Consider the following 19,233-nt stretch of genomic DNA (forward strand, 5'->3'; position numbering starts at 1 on the left):
CTTCTAGCCCTTACACTTTAAAATCGTATTCAACTTTTAAGTAAAAATCACCAAAGCAATATATCTATAAACATTTGCTTTTGTAATTCTGTATGCCTGTATACTTTCTATCTGTAAGCCCATGTTAATAATCTTTTTTTGTTTTGGACCACACATAGCTGTGTTCAGGGATTATTCCTAGCTCTGTGCTTAGAGGATTATATGTGGTGCTGGAGATTGAACCTGGGTCAGCTCCATGAGAGGCAAGTGCCTTACTGGCTGTGCTATCTCTCAGGCCTCTGCGAATGATTTCACTTAAGGACTTCCTTGCCAATAGCAGTAACTGAAAAAATATCGTCCATAGAAATGCCATTATTTTAAAGACATAGAAATATGACTTATTTTGTTACTTTCTGTTTTACTTACAACTTATCTACTCTATAAGTTCTTAGGGCAGAAGCCATTTCTTTTTCCCATCGATATTCTGCACAGCTTTGCACATAATTGGTAGATGGTGGATGAGTAGCCTTGGCCTGTCAGAGCAGATTCAGATCTTATCATTTTACTTACATTTATCTAATAGGAAAAATAAATTACTTGTGATTTCATGCACTGTTTAATGCTTGTTTGTGTGTCCTCGAACTGTAGGACCAAAATGATTCTTTTTTTTTTCTTTTTTTTGCTTTTTGGGTGACACCGGCGATGCTCAGGAGTTAGTCCTGGCTCTGCACTCAGGAATGACTTCTGGCAGTGCCTGGGGGACCATAAGGGATGCTGGGAATCGAACCTGGGTCGGCTGCATGCAAGGCAAACGCACTACCTGCTGTGCTATCACTCCAGCCCCCCAAAATGATTCTTATTTGACATATCATCTTATATATAGTCAAAAACAAGATTGGAACCATTTAAAAGTAAAGATCAGTTTGCTGCTGTCACAAGTAGAAAGGAAGAGAACAGAAAAGAGAGTAAAAGAAAAAAGAATTTCATTTATTCAGGGAATATCTGAGGGATATTAGAAATATGTGGAAAATTATTTGTTAATAAAATGGGTCAAGACTTATCTTGTTTTGAACCGGAGTGATAGTATAGCTGGCAGGGAGCTTGCCTTGCATGTGGCTGGCCCAAGTTTGATTCCTTGGCATCCCATATCCTGAATCCACCAGAAGTGATCCCTCAGTGTAGAGCCAAGAGTCAGCCCTGAGCACAGCTGGGTGTGGCCCCAAAACAAAACAAACAAAATAAAATCATCTTTCTCTGTGTGTGGCATTAATGTAAGAATAATTTACAAATCAGAATCAAGGCAGTCTCATTCCTTCTTTAAAGCTTGTAAACATCTGTCTACCAGTAAGTTCTATGAAGTGAATTGTGGTAACCTAAGGAAAAAAAAAAAGGTAAAGTCAACTTAAGAAAAAATGTAATTTCAGTGTAAAGCTATCATATGTCTTTTACACTTTATTGGGTGTTAAATTTTCCCTTCCTTTACCAATGGTATTGATAGTTGGCATTTGTTCTTTTCTAAATGCCAGTTTGACAAATAAAAGCTGACAACATATCCTTACCCAGACAATTTTTTTTTTAATCACTAACATCTAAAGGTCCAGAGGCTGTTGATCTGCTCTTTTAGTATGCTTTGGTGATGTGAAGAAAATTGAACAATATAGAAGTCTGAATAATGAACTTATAATAAGCTGTGGCTCTTAGTCTTGAGAAAGAAATATTTTATTTAACTGTGGATCTCTAATTTTCAGGGAAAGAGCACAGACAAAAATCAAAACCTAAAATACAACCAAGAGATTCCTTGACTTTAATTCCTCCTGCAACTAACTTCATGGGACTCCTTCAAGCATCAAAAAAGACCACTGTTTCTCAGAATCCTTTTTCATTTTCAACCACAATTTCAACAGATATCGTAAAAGTATCAAGACCAAGAATAGTGTTTTTGAACCAACTTGGGAAAAATGCACAGAAAACTAACCTAGAGCCTGCAGAAAGTCAATAAAAAGTTATTTCAGTCTGAGAGGATTCCTGAGCAATCTTTTAAAATATATCTTTAATTGTGGTAAAATACACATAACTGAGTTATCTTTTTTGCGTGGGAAGTCTAAATTCTTGTTAAATACTATTTTCTGTCCAAGAACACCTGCATTTAAACATGTCCCAGCTCGTTAGTATATATCTATCAAGTGTAAAAACTATACTGAAATTGGTATGCTGAGCTTAAAGAGGCATGCTTCAAAACAGCCCACATGTGAACACTCACTGCAACACCTTGACAATTCTAACGCTAAATACTATAGCTGCAGGAGTCTCTGAAAGTCTTGAATTACGGAGCCAGGGATGCAGTTCAGTGGCAGGGCACATTGTGTGTGCCAGGCTCTGGGGTTTGTCCCCAGTACTATACATATATACATACCTACATACAATAAGGGACAGAACAATAGCACAGCAGGTAGGGCGTTTGCCTTGCGCGTGGACAACCCGGATTCAATTCCTCTGTCCCTCTCGGAGAGTACAGCAAGCTACCAAGAGTATCTTGCCTGCATGGCAGAGCCTGGCAAGCTCCCCGTGGCGTATTCAATATGCCAAAAACAGTTACTGATGCCTGCTCGAGCAAATCGATGAATGGAAGGACAGTGCTACAGTGCTACACTGCTACATACAATAAATCACCCTACCCATCAAGTACTAAAGTATGGTAAAAAAAAATGCACTTATTACTATTCCCCACATTATTTATAAATTATCCATGGTTTGCAGCTGGAAAAGTTTGTTTTTGTTTGTGTTTTTGTTCTTTTTGTTTTTGTTTTTTGGGTCACACCTGGCAATGCTCAGGGAGCACTCCTGGCTCTGCACTCAGGAACCATTCCTGGTGGTGCTCAGGTGACTATATGGGATGCTGGGAATTGAACCCAGGTCGGCCATGTGCATGGCAAACACCCTTCCCACTATTCTATGGCTCTAGCCCCACAGCTGGAAAAGTTTGATTTGGCTTTTTTGGTTTTGTTTTGTTTGGGGGCCATACCCGGTGGTTTTCAGCTCTGCACTCAGGGATCTCTTCTGGTGGTGCTGGGGAGGGAGAGGAGGGGAGAGGGGAGGCAGCCCATAAGGGGGTACCAGGGATCAAACCCAGATCAGCCACTTAAAAAGCAAGTGCCCTATCCACTGTATCATTGCACCTGCCCCACAAGGTTTGATATTCTATATGGCTTACAATGACAGATTTCTTTGACTAGAGGGTACTCTAAAATCCATTCTGTTTTGTTTTCTTTTTAGTTTTGGGGCCACATCCAGCAGTGGTCAGGGGTTACTCCTGGATTTAAACTTAGGAACGACTCCTGGCGGGGCTCAAGAGACTACCTGGGATGCCACAGATAGAACCCAGATCAACAGCATGCAAAGCAAGTAAGTGGTCTACCTGCTGTACTATCGCTCCAGCCCCTCTTTAAGAGTTTTGATGTGCATGTTTCTCTTTTACTAGCACCAACCCTGCTTTGTGTTTGATCTCAGAGGGAATGCTTTCAGTTTCTCACCACTGAAAATGATATTGGGTATGGGTTGTTAAAGATGGCTGTTACTGAGGCCAGAGAGATAGTACCGCATGTAATGGGACTGCCTTGCAAGTGCTCACCATGGTATTATCCCTGGCACCCCATAAAGTCCCCTAAGCTTGCCAGGAGTGATCCCTGTGATTTTGTTGACATCAATGTTTGCATCAAGGAAACTGGTCTGAAGTTTTCTTTTTTGGTAGCATCTTTATTTGCTTTATTAGTGTAACACTGACTTCTTAAAGCTGTTAGGAAGGATTTCTTAAATATTTTTGGAAGAGCTTGAGTAGTAAAGGTAATAAGTCTGTTTGGTTCACCTGTCTAATGGTGAAAGTAGAGTGCTGAAGTCTTCCACTACTGTTCTGTTTCCATCAGTGCGGGTTTTTTTTTTTTTTTTTTTTTTTTTTTAGGTTTGTGAGCAGAAGCTTTATAAACTTTGATGATTCTTCCCTTGGTGCATGTCAGTCGTTAAGAATTAATACTGATTGATCTAGTTTTCCCTTAATTGACCTAGTCTTCCCAGTAAGTGTCCATCTTTAGCTCTAATTACTTTTTTTCCCTTAGATTCTATACCTCTGTTATTCTGACTTTTCCATTACCATTTAATGGCATTTGATTGGGACACACAGGGATAGATCTAGTTCCACCCTTTTAGTAGTTGGGCCTGTTATGGAGAGTATTCTGGCTCTGTATTAAGATCCTGTAGTTTCCCATCCACCCTAACAGTCAGTGAGGCGGTAAAGCGTAGCAGGCACATGGACATGGCAGCACTGTGGAATTGGGTGTCCACGTAGTCCCTGGGGGATGAGGCTGCTTTCTTCTGGATAACTGGCAGAAGGGGTAGGTTCCCCAGTCTGGTGAGTGCACCTAAATTGGGGGAATTTAGAGTGTTACTGCCTAGCATGAGTCCCAATTTCTGTGCATGAGTCTGCATAGTCCCTGAGAGCTGCTCAAATAGATTTTTAGAAAGATAAACACCCCATTCTTCATTTTCCAGAGAGTAATATATATTTTTATAATTAATAATGACTGCTGCTTCTGCTAGAGAAAGTGATTTTTGTCTTGATTTAGAATTTGGTACATCTTTGACCAGCATACTTTTCTAAACCTGTTTTTGTCAGAAAAGTAGACTAATGCTTAGATGTAAGCCACAAAATGAATTCTACTATGCTGATTAAGAAAAGGGGAAAATTTAGGTCTACAGAACATGGGTTAATTATATAGAATTTAAGTCACAGTCAGTCACAGTCCTCCCATTGTTCATCGATTTGCTCGAGCGGGCCAAGTAACGTCTCCATTGGAGACTTTGTTGTTACTGTGTTTGGCATATCGAATACGTCACGGGGAGCTTGCCAGGCTCTGCCGTGCGGGCGAGATACTCTCGGTAGCTTGCCGGGCTCTCCGAGAGGGGCAGAGGAATCGAACTCGGGTCGGCCATGTTGGCTGCGTGCAAGGCAAATGCCCTACCGCTGTGCTATCGCTCCAGCCCATAGAATTTAAGAATCACTGTTATTTCTATCAAGATTTTTCTTTCTCCTGCCAGGAATATTACATTATTTTCACCATAAGATGTTTTATTTTGTTATCTGATAATCTTTACTCCCAATAAGGTAAAGGTAAGGTAAAGGCCCTCCCGTTGATCGTCGATTTGCTCAAGCGGGCCCAGTAACGTCTCCATTGGAGACTTTGTTGTTACTGTGTCTGGCATATCGAATACTCTCGGTAGCTTGCCGGGCTCTCCGAGAGGGGCGGAGGAATTGGACTCGGGTCGGCCATGTTGGCCACTTGTAAGGCGAACGCCCTACCTGCTGTGCTACTCCCAATAAGAAGATATTATTATATTTTTTCAGAAGATCAGGTTAAACATCAAATGCAAGACATAAAAAGAAAGGAAGTCTATGGGTTTTGTTTTGTTTTTGTTTTTGTACCACATTCATGGTGCTCAAGCACCTTGCCGGCTGTACTGTCTCTCTGGTTCCCATTAAAAAAAAAGAAGTCTTGAACAATATTCTACAGTGCTTTACATTAAAAAATAAAAACAATGTGAAATATTACCTTTAGGACTTTCTGAAAAAAATAAAAATTAAATGCTCATTTTTAATCTTGGTACTTTTATGGCTGCTTCTCCAACTTCTTTTGATATATCTATTCCAAGAGGACATCTACAACAGAATCAAACATAATTTATTTCAAATATTTGTTCATGATTTGCCACAAATTTTGTAAACTAATTTCTTAGAATTCTGGCAAAACACTATACATAGCAAATATATAATTCATCACATTTGGTGACAGTTCTTGTTGTATGTAGTAGGACATCAAATCTAAATAATAGGTGAAGGGTATTCTTTCATTAAAAAGAAATTAAATATTTTAGCTATTTCTAATAGCTATTATTATTATAATAGTCAAGTGGAAAGAATATGGGAACTGAGATGTTTTTTAATTCGCCCTACCTGCCCTTTCCTGAGATATTTTTTGTTTTTATTTTGTTTGTTTTTTTTTTTTGTCACACCCAACATTGCTCAGGGCTTACTCTTATCTCTGCACTCATGATCACTCCCGCTTACCCCCTGGGGCTTTCTTCCTGGGGCTTTGGGAATTGAACCTGGGTCAGTTTGTACAAGGCAAATACCCTACCTGCTGTACTGTCAAGAGCAGGGACTGAGATGTTTTTGAAAGAGTTCTATTGCTGTGGCCAGAGGGATAGTACAGCCTACAGGTAAGGCACTTGCCTTGCACATGGCTGACCGAGTTTTGATTCCAGAAACCGCCCTGCAAAGAGTGACCCCTGAGTACAGCAAGCTGTGGCTCAAAAACAAACCCAAAAAACCCAAACAAAAAGGAAAAGAAATGGTTCTATTGATCTTAATTAATGTATATAAATAAATTTAAAACTTAAACACTTATCATTCATCTATTGCCAAAACTGCACTCATTCACACTACAGAAACTCCCCAGGTTTTTATCAGTTTTTCACTGAGGTTCAGCTGGTTTCTTTTTTTCCTTTGTCACCATTAGGAAGAGAGGCCTTCTTTTCTGTTTTGCCTCAGTAAATAATTTTGGCCTCATAATTTTGCTACTTATGTTTTTTAAAAAACTTATTACTTGGTTTTGGGGCCACACCTGGCTGTGCTGGGGGCAAATTCCATTTCTGTGCTCAAGAGTTGCTCCTGATAATGCTCAGGGACCATGTGGTACCAGGGATTGAACTGGTTAGGGGTATACAAGACAAGTGTCCTAACTTTCTACCTCTGTATTTATACTTTATGTTATAACCAGACCCCAACCTGGGGAAAAAGGTATCCTCCAACCTTAAAAAAGAAGCAACACTAGGAGGGAGAGAAAGTTTAATGAACTGCAGTATATATTTCACAAGCAGGAGATCTCAGCTCTGCACGGTCTCCTAAGCACAGTCAAGAGTAACACTCAAGGGTCTGACTGGAAGCATCCCCTGAGCAGTGCTGGGTGTGGCACCAAAACCAGAAAACATTAAAAAAAGAAGGCATTACTGGATTAGACTGTAATCTACTTGAGGCCAGACCACCAATTCACAGGAATTCATTTTGCCAATTCTAATTAAACTTCATTTATAATCAGTTTTAATAGTCTATGGTTTATGTATTTATTGTGATGATTATCATACTCAAAAAGCCTTAAAACATCAGTTACATCAAGGCCAAATTAGAATTATGTTAGGTTATGAAACAGAATTAACTTAGACCAAAATATGAAAAACTGCTATGGTGTAGAATTTGTATTTGAGAGAGAAAATACAGAAGATGCAGAAGACATTATCTTTTTGGCCATCTCTCAGCTGCCTGTGCAGAGATCTTGCAAAGCAGTCTCATGACTAATTCCGTTTTCGTATATTTTAAGTTTCCCAGCATACTGTGGTACTGAAAATATCTTGATATAAAAGTCCAGGCCATGGACACTGCTTCCATTCTGGTGGCAAGTAAGGGACTGCATCACCCTTTCCTATTGCCTGTTTCTAGCCAAAGATTTGTTCCAATTTTTATAACTGTTAATTGTAGCCAAATAAATAAATAAAAAACTTTTTAGAAGGTTATCTACCTCCTAGGTTCAAAAAAGAAATTAATGAAACCCTTCAAGTATGGCCAGTGTTAATGAAAAACTTATGGAAAAACAAGCAGTAGGGTGTTTACCTTGCACACAGCTGACCCGACCGACCGGGGTTCAATTCCTCCACCCCTCTCGGAGATACTGGCAAGCTACCAAGAGTATGTCGCCTGCACGGCAAAGCCTGGCAAGCCACCCGTGACGTATTGGGTATGCCAAACATGGTAATAACAAGTCTCACAACGGAGACGTTACTGGGTCCAGCAAATTGATGAACAATGGAAGGACAGTGACAAAAACAGGAAGCAAACCCCAGAATTCATTCATGTGAAGCATGTGCTTTGTCACTGAGCTAAATCCCTGACAAAAGTTTTATAATGCAACTTGCATAAAAACTGAATGCTACCACTTACTTTGGTTCATAGCGGATGTCTTTTGCATCATGCAAAATGCCCAAGCCAGCACGCAATCTTTCAATACCATTCCTAAATATAAATCATTAAAATAAAATTAATAGCCTGATAGGAAAGGAAAATTTAGTACATGAAATGAGAGTACTGCATGATGCTAAGGGAAGCACAGATGTGCTGGGGCTTACCATGCGATCATCACTCCATTGTCAGTGCACAGCCTGGGAGGAGGACACAACAAAGTGCACTGGGTTGCATTTGCTACTATCTCCAGAGCTTTTCGGATATAAAAGTTACTCGCAACACCCCCAGACACAACCTGAAGAAATTGAGAAGTCCAAAATTAACAACTGCCACACAGATCTACACCAAGTTGTTAGCTAAAAAAAAAAAGTCAACATTATATAAAACAAAAATATCACATTTTGAATGGTTTAATCTGTTTAGTCTAAAACTGAAAATAGTATTATCCACATACTGCTCACTGTCACTTGTTATATATTTTCTTCTAATCTTTTTTAAAACTAACAACTACAACACAGTATTTTAGAACCTGCAGTTTTTACTTATAAGCATCTCCCCCTATTTTACTACCTTACTCTTAAAAACTATTTTCTGGGGCTAGGAGATAGTACAGTGGTGTACACCTGAGGTCTACACCCGGCATGCACTTGACCTGGGATTGATTCCTGGTACTACAAGGTTCTCCAAGCAGCATTGCATCATTGGGCCCTTGAGCTGAACCAATGGCCTGGTTGGTGAGTAATGACTGGACTCAAGGATCTCCTGAGCACCGATTGGGAAGCCCTTTCTCCCCCCAAATCAAACCAAACAAAAAATTGTATCTTTGAAGCCAGAAAGATGGTACAGCAATCAGGGGTTTAAGGTCTCCCGAGCCTTGCCAGGAGTGATTCATGAGTTAGGAGTATATCCTAAACACTGTCAGGTATGGCCCCTGGCCAAAAAATCTATTATCTCTGAGAGTCAAGTAATTCTATTTTGTGAATCTATCATCATTGAAATTTTTCTTGCTTTATAGCTTTAAACAGAATGAAGTTTAAGGACCAGAGAGAAGTTCAATGGGCTGGAGCATATACTCTGCATTCTGGAAATTTGGGTTCAGTTACTAGAACATGCAGTCATGTTCCCTGAACATCTCCAAGAGTGAACATCCCCTTCTCGGCCCCTACTACCCCCCTCTGCAAACACAGGGCTGGGAATAGTCCCTGAGCTGGGGTTCAAAAACCAGAAAAAAAAAAGGTTTAAAATAGCTACAAAAACAGGAAGTTTATTAATGAACTGTAAGTACATTTCAACATTTCAATGAACCTCATAAAAGGACAAATTTAAAGGAAACAGGCCTATTTTTTAAAATGACAGCAATTAATGCTTTCATATTCTTATGTAAAACATTTTTTCAATTCAATGGGAAACTACAGCATTAGGTTTTACTTCATATGGACTGTCTCATGTCCAATAAAGTAACAAAATATATTCCTGTACAATTGTGAAGGCCTTTTAGCCTTTATTCTGTCGAGTTTCATACTCTCAAGGCTAGCAGATAGCACAAAGTCATTCTTCTCCTGAATGGATCAATTAAACCCTTAGGGGAAAAGAAACAAATAGTAATATTTGTTTTACGATTATCATTATTGTTTTATCATTAAAACACTATCCTAAGATGAAATTACAGAACTTACCAGTACTGCATTGTTCTGAGGCAACAAGTCTCTCTGCTTGCAAAACAGAAGGGCACGATGTGTCCTCTTGGCAATGTGGCAGGCTATTGTGTGCTGCACAGCAGCGGCGATGTCTGCGGCTGAGGACAGTATCTGCCCCTTCTCAATGCCTGTGGGCAGGAGCAGGTACTTTGAGGCAAGGTCCTGGACTATATTTTTATTTAATTTGACTAATCAGAAACGTACCTTCCTCTCTTTCTTTCTTCATTATTATCTTATCAGTAACATGTTGAAGTCCAGAAAAAGAAAAATCACAATTTTTGGCACGCTGCATGGGAGGTTTGATGTCAAAGCACAGTTTATTTCCTTGTTTAGCCAAATGTTCTATGGCCTTCCCACCACTCATGGTTGAGCACTCTGGATGTTTCATTAAAGACAATCTTCTTGCTACCTAGGAAAAACAAACATGAATTTGAGGGAGTAGTAAAGTTGCACGTACTAAAACTAGAATGCAAATAAAATTAATTTTACCAAGGCAACAAAATCTGGATGCTAAAACATGCTACCCTTTCCTAATAGACTATAGCTAGTGATCAGTAAGAAAAGTGCGACTCATTCTGACAACCTGCTAGGTTATGGCCGGTCACTATCTTCCTATCTACTTCTGCTTTTCTACTGGGGATGGAAAACAGATTGAAAGGAAACAGTGACTACTCAGTGAGGGACTTCATCTAAGGACCGGCCCAGTTTCCTCCAGTCATTACAGTTGTGAGCAGCCACAGGTTATTTATTTATTTTTACCGGGGGTGGGGTGGGGGGGTAGTGTATTCTGAGCTCTGTGATTCTAAAACAAAGGCAAAAGAAATCTATCAGTGGTGTCGGCAATTGTGATATTTAATCCTGTAATTCTGTGTATCTTTAATGTCCTCAAACTGACCTTTCCATACACTCTTGTTTTGCTTTTTCATAGTTTTTGACACTTTACAAAGCACGTTTCTTACATATCTCATTTGGTTAAAAGCATAACTGTATTGACAAAGTATTTGCACCTTTATGTATTATAAAACTCCTACCATTTTATTTGGAACAGGTAAGAATCTGTTCTACAACACTATACTTCTGTTTCTTTCTTTACCACACATAAACAATTTTTCAGTCTGTAAGATTTTATTCAGAAATATTTACCTGAATGGTAGTACTACATCTATTAATACTGAATTAAAATTGAACCTCAAAGAAATATTGGAATTATTTTAAAGATTTACCTTGTCAAGCATGTCACCCGGTGCTATGTCCAAAGACTTTCCAAGAAGCAGAAAATCTGAAACTCCTCTAACTAATGCTAAGAGACAGTGTCCTCCAGAAATCAAAAGAACTAAGAAAGGAAATTCTACTTGATTCGTCAATCTAATAGTGAGTGCATGAGCCTCCATATGATGTATGGGAATGAAGGGCTTTTTAAACTGGTGTACCAGCTGTAGGCTATATGATAAACCGACTCCCAGGCTTAAAGCAAGTCCTGGTTTTATGGTAGTTGCAATTGCTGAGAGCTCATTTGGAGACACATGACTGGCCGAGAGAGCTTGTTGTACTATTCGTTCAATATTTTCTCTGTGAAGCCGTTGAGCTACTGGAGGAACAATCCCACCTGTTCTGAAAGAAATAAAGACAGCATTATGAACTTCTGGGCATGTGAACACCTGGCCAGAGAGATAGAACATCAGGTGGAGAGCCTGTCTTGCATCTGGGTTCAATTTTGGGGGGCATCCCATATGGTCCTTAGACCCCCACCAGGAGTGATCCCTGAGTGCAGAGCTAGTAACCCCTGAGCATTGCTGGGTATGGCTCCAAGACAAACAAAAATTGTAAACAACAACGAAAAAAGGGGGAAAAAGCCAGTAGGTAGTATTATTAAAGGTATATTTTCATATTAATAATTATACACCTATAAAAAGCATTTTTACATGTATAACCTTACAATGTACTTCATTGTAAGAACTCTATACCTAATAGGGAAGGGAGTAATGTCTGATTTTTCAAAAAAGCACAACAAATTTCTATGATTTTGTTTGTTGATGAGTGAAACTGTCAAAGAGAAAAAAAATGTTAGAAAATATTCTAAGGAAGCCCTTAGAACGCCACCGGTTGTGGTTCAAATTTCTCCCCTCAAAACTCCCAATTTTGTTCACTCAAGGATTCCTATCCCCTAAGAAATGCAATGTGGGTAAGCACTGCCAGAAATACCTCAGGATTTATTATGCTTGATTTTTTGTGGAGAAACGTGTACACTTAGTGATCTTAGGGCCTATTCCTGGCTCTGTGTATAGACTAACGTCTGGCGATGCTTGGGAACTGAACCAGATTCTCCAAGTGCCTTAATCCCTGTACTATATTTCCAGCCTCTTAATATGCAATATACTTGATTTTGAATTAACTTCTGGTCATTGAGCATTCGGAAACTTTTCTCTGTTGTAAATTTCCCCTCATATTTAGTAGGGCTGGAGCCATAACACAGTGGGTAGGGCATTGGACCAGAGTTCGATTCCTCTGCCCCTCTCAAAGAGCCCGGCAAGCTACTGAGAATATCTCGCCCGCATGGCAAAGTCTAGCAAGCTACGTATTCCATATGCCAAACACAGTAACAAGTCTCACAATGTTACTGGGCCTGATAGAGCAAATCGATGAACAACGGGAGGACAGCAATACAGTGATTTAGTAGTGCGGATCTTATATTGGGTGATAACTCACAATTATGAAGCTAGGATTTAGATAAGGCGGCCAGGGTGGGACTTCCCAGCAGTTGACATTTACACATTCAAATGTCTTAAGAATTCAGGAAAACCAAAAAAGCCTAAGAAACTGAGGCATAGAAATAATAGCTGTAAGTTTTGGATCATTTTTCTGATATTCCTTTTATCTGCTGTCTTCCACCACAAATTTTACTTATAGATCTATATATCACATCTTAGTAATTAAGTTAATCTTCTTACAAGGACTTTTGAGTACTTCACCTAATTAACTGTTGCCCTTTTTATTTATTATGTTACCATTTTAACTGCAGGTTTATGCAGCCTCTTTAGATAAACATTAGATATAACTTCCCCACTATCCCATGAAGCAGATGTTATATCCCCATTTTACCCATGAGAAAGGATAAGGAACTTATTCAAAGTCACAGCCAATACCAAGTACTTAAAACAGAACTAAAATGCAGTTTCGTGATTTTATAATACCAGACTTGGATTAAGGAGCTAGTTCAAAGGGCTGGAACACATGCTTTGCATGTGGGAGACCCAGGTTTGATATCCTGCACCACATGGTCCCCTATCCCAAAACAAACCAGGAAACTCCAAAAAAAAAGAAAAATAGCAGACTTTTCCATTACTCAGGTTATAAATGAATCACTTGAAAGTATATATTGTCTGTTGAATATTTTAATTATTTTGAGTTAGCTGCTACTTTAAAGTATCTGGAGATATATTACAGTAACACTCTGGGTTTCCAGTGTTATTGAAAACTCCGATGACCTAATAACATAGGTCTATACATCTTTATGGTGTCAACTAGCCGGAATTGAGTAGTAACTCTTTCAGATTTTTCTACTTTACATCCAAATCAATCATTTATGTAACTTACCTAGTGGTCCTCTGCAAACATCTGAGTTTGCCTCCTTACACCATGATTCCATGCCTTAATACAATTTATTTACGAACCAAGACAAGTTGCATGTATATAAAAATGAATAGGATCTTCCCACTCCCCCAGAGACACAGACTAGAGAGAAGTAGGGCCAAGAGTTCTTATGACTTCAGGCTGAGACCACAAAACATGAGACAGAGATAAAGCATCATGAAGGAAAATCATTAAGATCTACTGAATAGGAAATGAGCTTAGTTTCTTTTGATAACAGGATTAGTTAAGATTGAGATATTATTATGAAGTGTCTTAAAGCCAGGCTATAGGTTTTCTATAGCAGTTACTAAAATCTTTTGCACAAAAGAAATCAGTCCCAGAGAGTTACTTTCTATACATGAAAATACAAAAGCATCATTTCCATTTAAGAATCATAAACAAGAAAAATCTACTTACTTTAAATGAACTTCCGTTTGGGAATGTATTGCTTCTCCCAATACATGTCCACTGCCATCCACCACAGCAGCTGCTGTATCATCACAACTGGTCTCAATTCCCAGTACTACTCTATGAAAAAATCGTTCGCTGGGATAATATAGACTTCTTAAAAATTCATGAATTTTCCTTTTTGATGGTTTAGAAAAAACTCTTGCTGTCTTAGTCAATGTTAGCATACTTACTTTGTTTTTAAAGTCCTAAAAAGTGAATTACAGAAACAAATGTATCATTAGGAACTGATGAAAGTTACTGATATATTCAGTGAAGCAAAGTTCTGAAAGCTTAGATTCAGATTCTAGAAAAGTTTGTATAGGGCTGGAGATGGGAGTACAGCAGATACAGTGCTTGCTCCTGCACCCTATGTGGTCTCTCTAGCCCCACTAGGAGTGATTCCCTGAGCTCTTAGCCAGAAGTAAGCCCTGAGCATCATCGGGGATGAGGCCCCACAACAACAATAACAAAATCCAAAGTTTTTAAAAGTCTTTTTTGTTTTTTGTTTTTTTAAAAAAAGACTAACAACCTGTGAATAACAATGTAAATGTATATACTGTTCACTGGGGGTAGAGGGGGGACTGAAAAATTAAGATTTAATTTTTGTTTAAAGTATTATTACTTTCACGCTGTTTTTACCAAGATCTTTATTCTTTACAGTAGATGTTTCATTAGAATACATGCAGGGAAAGTTCTCGAGAAAGAACTATTTATTTTTTGATAAGATGAAGTTGAAAGTGATTTTTTCAAATTATTTTTTTATTTCTTGAAAGTATTTTTTTTAAAACAAACTGAACAATGAGGGCAAAATGAAACATCCATTTGATGAAAACCCCTCTTAATATAAAATTTTTCCATAATTTCACCATTTAGTTCAAAACTAAATTTCACATAAATTCAAGATTTAGCAATCCTGGTTGAAAGCAAGTGGTCTATAAAGTTCATCTTAAAGGAACCACATCTGGGTTGGGTTGGAGAGACAGTACAATAGGTAGGGAGCTTTCGTTACATGCAGCCACCCCAGGTTCTATTCTCAGCACCCTTTATGGTCTCTGAGGGCTGCCAGGATAGAGGCACAAAGAATTTAGCCCTCCTCGGCAAAGGTGAGAGTGGCAAAAAAAAAAAAAAAAGCCCACACTTGTAGTACTATTTCATCCACTAGTCACAATATTTCGAATCACTATTATTACTATTTTTGCAGTGCCAGGCTCGAGCCCAGGACCTCACACACGCAAGTAAGTACTCGACCGCTGAGTGACATCCAGAGCCCTGAGTAATTTAATCACCACTGACCAGAATTGGGGGGTGGGGGGAGAGCATAGATTTATCAAGTCGTTCTCCCCCGCCAACCACCCCCGCAAAAAACCCAAACCTAAACAATTAAAGCCCATCACTCAAGCAGTCTGGTATTTATTTCCTAAGTGCCACATGTGCAACTTCATGGCCCCTATCACCAGCTCTTGGAGTTTTGTGGATGTTTCTCCACAGCGTGGAACAACACGGAGAAAAAGCAAATAAACAGAGGACCTTTTATTGTTCCAGTGGGGCCGAGGGGATCCAGGGTTTAGAGACCAAGGCTCTCATGCAGGGGCAAAGGGCAGCTGCGGGGAGAACACCCCAGAAAGACACACACCAGGGAATTAAACCTGCAGTTGTTAATTCCAAGCGTGGCCAAGCACCTTTCTTGCAGACCAAAAAAAAAAAGAAAAACTGAGCCCAGGGAATGAGCCAGAGCTGATCTGTGCTCTAAAGTCAGAAGCCCAGATGGGATCCTTTTTTCCGGACGTGCAAAAGCATCAGCTACGATTAGGGGGTGAACAATTTCACCCACCTGCCTGGGCGTAACGTCCCCTTTCCCTAGCAGAGACGCCCGGGGATGCCCTTGGCTAAGCCCAGTCCGAAACGGCGCGCGGAAACGACGTCATCCCCGGGCGCCCGCGCCTGCCGGCTTGACCCCGGGGGCGTTGCCCCGGGAGTCGCGGTAAACCGGCGCGCCGTCTTTGCCGCGGACCCGGTGGCGCGCCTGCAGTTGTCCTCCAAAATTTGTAAGTAACGAGACCGAGACTAGGGCAGGTGGCTAGGGATGGATCCCGCGGAGGCCGAACGCGTTTATCCGACCACTGAGCTTTAAGTTGCAAACAGTAACGCTCTATTAAAAGCAAGAAATAAAAAGTTCCTCGCCTTTGTCTAGACGTTGGACACTACTGTGCGAAAGTGAGGTAGTTTGTTATCCCGTTTCAGAAGAATGATCGCCGGATTTAACCTGAGATACTTAGTGCTTTCACAGTGGAAACATGCGCCCCCCCCACCCCCCCATCCCATCCATCACGTAACCCCTTGCCACACCTTCACTCCCACCCCGGGACCTATGGCAGAGTTTGCGGCTCCTTGGGCCACTTTCCCCTGTACTTTAGGGGCCGGTAAGCACATCCCATACGCGGAGTATGGAACTTTGCTTGCTCTGTGGACAACCTATGGCACAGCGTGCATTTTTCCTTCTTTTGACCTTTTTTTTTTTTTGCTTTTTCGGTCACACCCGGCGATGCACAGGGGTTACTCCTGGTTCTGCACTCAGGAATCACCCCTGGCGGTGCTCAGGGGAGCATATGGGACGCTGGGAATCGAACCCAGGTCGGCTGCGTGCAAGGCAAACGCCCTTGTGTACCTGCTGTGCTATTGCTCCAGCCCCTCTTTTGATCTTTTAAAATTGTTGTCCATGCTTGTTGACGTTCTTGTAATTCGTTTTTTCCAGGCAACTTTTTCTTGTTCCCTGCTCGATTTTAACCTTTTGTTGAGTCTTAAATCTGTGCCTGGCAGGCGGGAAGCTCTTGGTGTACAAGATGAGTGAGTCACGGGAAGTCATAGTTGTAATATAAAGGCAGACATAATTCATAGGTACCAGAATGTTGAGATTTGAGGTTTTTTTTTTATTAAATTGAATAATTGTGACATACAGTTTCAAAGTTGTGCAGATTGGGTTTCAGTCATAGAATATTTCGTCACTGGTCCTTCACCAGTGTACACTTTCCACCACCAATGTCCCCAGTTTCCCTCCTGCCCCCCCACCCCCCAAGCCTATCTCTGTGGGAGGTACTTTTCTTCTTGCTCTCTCTTTCCTTTTGGGCATTATGGCTTGCAATACAGGTACTAAAAGTGATCATGTTTGTCCCTTTATCTACTTTCAGCACTCAGTTCTTGTTCTGTGTGATCTGCGCAGCCACCAGGAAAAATAAAGGCATGAAATTTGCACATAAATAGACGGACATGTAGAGTATATGCTGAATGAAATGAGGCCGAGGGAGAGGGATAGACCTGGAATGATTGAACTCATGTATAGTATATAAAAACATAGTATGAGACCAATATCCAAGGACAGTGAAATGAGGGCCTGGAGGAATGGTGCATGGTTGGAAGCAGGCCATAAGAGTGGTGGGGAGAGAGCAGCAAGGATAGAAAAGGGACCGCTATGACAGTGATCGTTGGATTTGGGCTCTATTTTTTTGTGTATAGTACTGGCCACCTGCAGTGGTGCTGGGAAGGGATAGGAGGACCCTAGGGCCACTCCCTGTGATGTGGCAGGAATGCTTATTAGGCGCAGAGAAGGGTCTTAGTTTCTTGCTTGAGCCACCAGGGCCACACCAGGTGCTGGGGTTGGGGACCTAAAGGGTCTTGCACATGCTAAGCTTATACCCTACCACTATAACTATCTCCCTAATGCCCCCTCCCTTGCCCATATTTTTGTGGCACTTATTTTACTAATGTGTCATTTGTGTAACAGCAATAACCATGATTAATAATAGAGGGATATTCCATGTCAGCCAGTTATTATGCTTCATTGTCCCAGCAATACTATGAGGTTTTTGGTGTCTTCATTTAACCAGACAGTTAATTTGCAGGTGACATAGATTTGTGTAGAGCTGAAAACAGAATGGCTCCAATTGGCTCTGGGTTCTATTTTATGAGCCACTAGAAGATGAAAATAGCTCCTTTCCCCACTGGGATGCATCATTTACTCAAAAGAGGGAATAAAAGGAAGAAATTTTAGATCTAAAGGTTAGGAAAAAATTAGTCAATTTTAATGGCATGTGATAGGTTTTCTCTTGGAAAATCTATTGGATTCTAGACTGAACATAAACCTTTACCCAGATGGTTTTGTTCTTATGATTTGAATTGTTTAGCAATTGTGTCTCAATGCCCTTCCATGCTGTTGTTGCCCTGGTAGTGTATGCTGGCACCATTGGTAGCATCCTTGTGTAGGTAAATTTTCCAGACTGTGTTATATCCATGCTGCAGTATGTGAAAATGCAGCTTTAGGACACAAGAAAGGATTTCTCCCCTCTCTTGCTTAAATAGAAATGGCATTTTCAGTGATCCTGTATGTTTGACAAGTGAAAGTATACATCTTTTCATTCTTCATTGTGCTATAAGAGACATGTTATTGGGGGAAAGGTATGTATGCTCTCTGGGGGTTTTTTAGGATTTCATGCAAACCATATTGGGTGGTGGTACCACTAATGTGTATTCTCAACAAAAATCATCTATTTCTTCACTTTGATTTAAAAATTCCAACACAATACACTTATTTTATCTATTTTCCTTAACTTTACTAAATTTATAAACTTTAGGGAAAAATTTTATCTAGAAGAACCTTCATAATTCTTGTTGCCTAATTATGTCTCACCTAATGATTTTTATTTTCACCTCTGATCTATTTTGTGTCCCCTGTGTTAGAAACTTTACTCTTGGTTAAGGATAAAAGGTAAGATTCAGTTGCTATTCTTAAGAATCAAGTCTTGTGAAAAGTAGATACTGAGAAATGGTAGTTACTTACGGGTATATAACTTGCCAGATACCTCTATAGCATACTAGGGCTTCAGTGTGATTCCTGGGTTACAACCTCTGATGATTTTATAGGTCTGATAATGGTTTACCAAAGTATCTAGACTCTAGGGTACTGAGCCATATGCCTAAGAAATTGCATGTAAAGTCATAATATTAATGTATTCATAATGAGAAATGCCATGGTGAAGGAGTTAGGATAATTGAACTTACTGGTCCTGACCATCTCCTTTTGCCAAGTTATAGCAAATGTCATGCCAGATCAATATTATGATTAGAAGATGGGCATATAAGTACTGGAAGCAATAAAAGAATTTATGCTTTAATTGAGTCGTTTCATGCCTACTGCATCCTTTACACTTACCTGTCTTATTTTTTATAGGCTGAATTGCTTTATGCATTACATTTCTCCTTTGCTTTTCATTTCTTTGCTGACATGTTTTATATTGTACAAGTTTACATTTTATAACAATATCAACAAGTTTATATTGTACAAGCCATTTCTAAAATGTTTTCATCTTCAGTTGAAACCTTGTCATTAAACCATAACTATTTCATTTTCCCTTCAACCCCTTA

General features: G+C 39.9%; 2 protein-coding genes across 2 annotated transcripts in view; one reads left to right on the forward strand and one right to left on the reverse strand.

Moving 5' to 3' along the window:
* The window catches only part of ANKAR (ankyrin and armadillo repeat containing), an 87,667-nt gene extending 85,590 nt beyond the window's left edge, over positions 1–2,077 (forward strand). The window contains exon 22 of the mRNA XM_056111609.1: positions 1,728–2,077. Coding sequence (XP_055967584.1) covers positions 1,728–1,978 — 251 coding nt within the window. The 3' untranslated portion in view covers positions 1,979–2,077. The remainder of the gene's footprint in view (positions 1–1,727) is intronic.
* On the reverse strand, positions 154–15,669 carry OSGEPL1 (O-sialoglycoprotein endopeptidase like 1). The gene is made up of 9 exons (XM_056111612.1): positions 15,452–15,669; positions 13,786–14,024; positions 10,962–11,349; positions 9,943–10,147; positions 9,718–9,866; positions 8,206–8,336; positions 8,021–8,092; positions 5,580–5,686; positions 154–1,352 (listed from the first exon to the last, which is right to left on the reverse strand). Exons 2-8 carry the CDS (start codon positions 14,001–14,003, stop codon positions 5,608–5,610), a joined length of 1,242 nt encoding a protein of 413 aa, XP_055967587.1. The 5' UTR covers positions 14,004–14,024; positions 15,452–15,669; the 3' UTR covers positions 154–1,352; positions 5,580–5,607.
* Between the last annotated feature and the right edge of the window lie 3,564 nt (positions 15,670–19,233).

Source organism: Sorex fumeus, unplaced genomic scaffold, assembly GCF_029834395.1.
Source record: "Sorex fumeus unplaced genomic scaffold, SorFum_2.1 ptg000014l, whole genome shotgun sequence".
Taxonomy (NCBI): Eukaryota; Metazoa; Chordata; class Mammalia; order Eulipotyphla; family Soricidae; genus Sorex; species Sorex fumeus.

Bases quoted from the DNA above. Each gene is read 5' to 3' on its own strand.
- OSGEPL1 (XM_056111612.1), bottom strand. From the start codon at position 14,003: ATGCTAACATTGACTAAGACAGCAAGAGTTTTTTCTAAACCATCAAAA. The intron at 11,350-13,785 runs GTAAGTAGATTT...TATTTCTTTCAG, and splicing joins CAAACGGAAGTTCATTTAAA to AACAGGTGGGATTGTTCCTC. The intron at 5,687-8,020 runs GTAAGTGGTAGC...ATTCTGTTGTAG, and splicing joins GACATCCGCTATGAACCAAA to ATGTCCTCTTGGAATAGATA.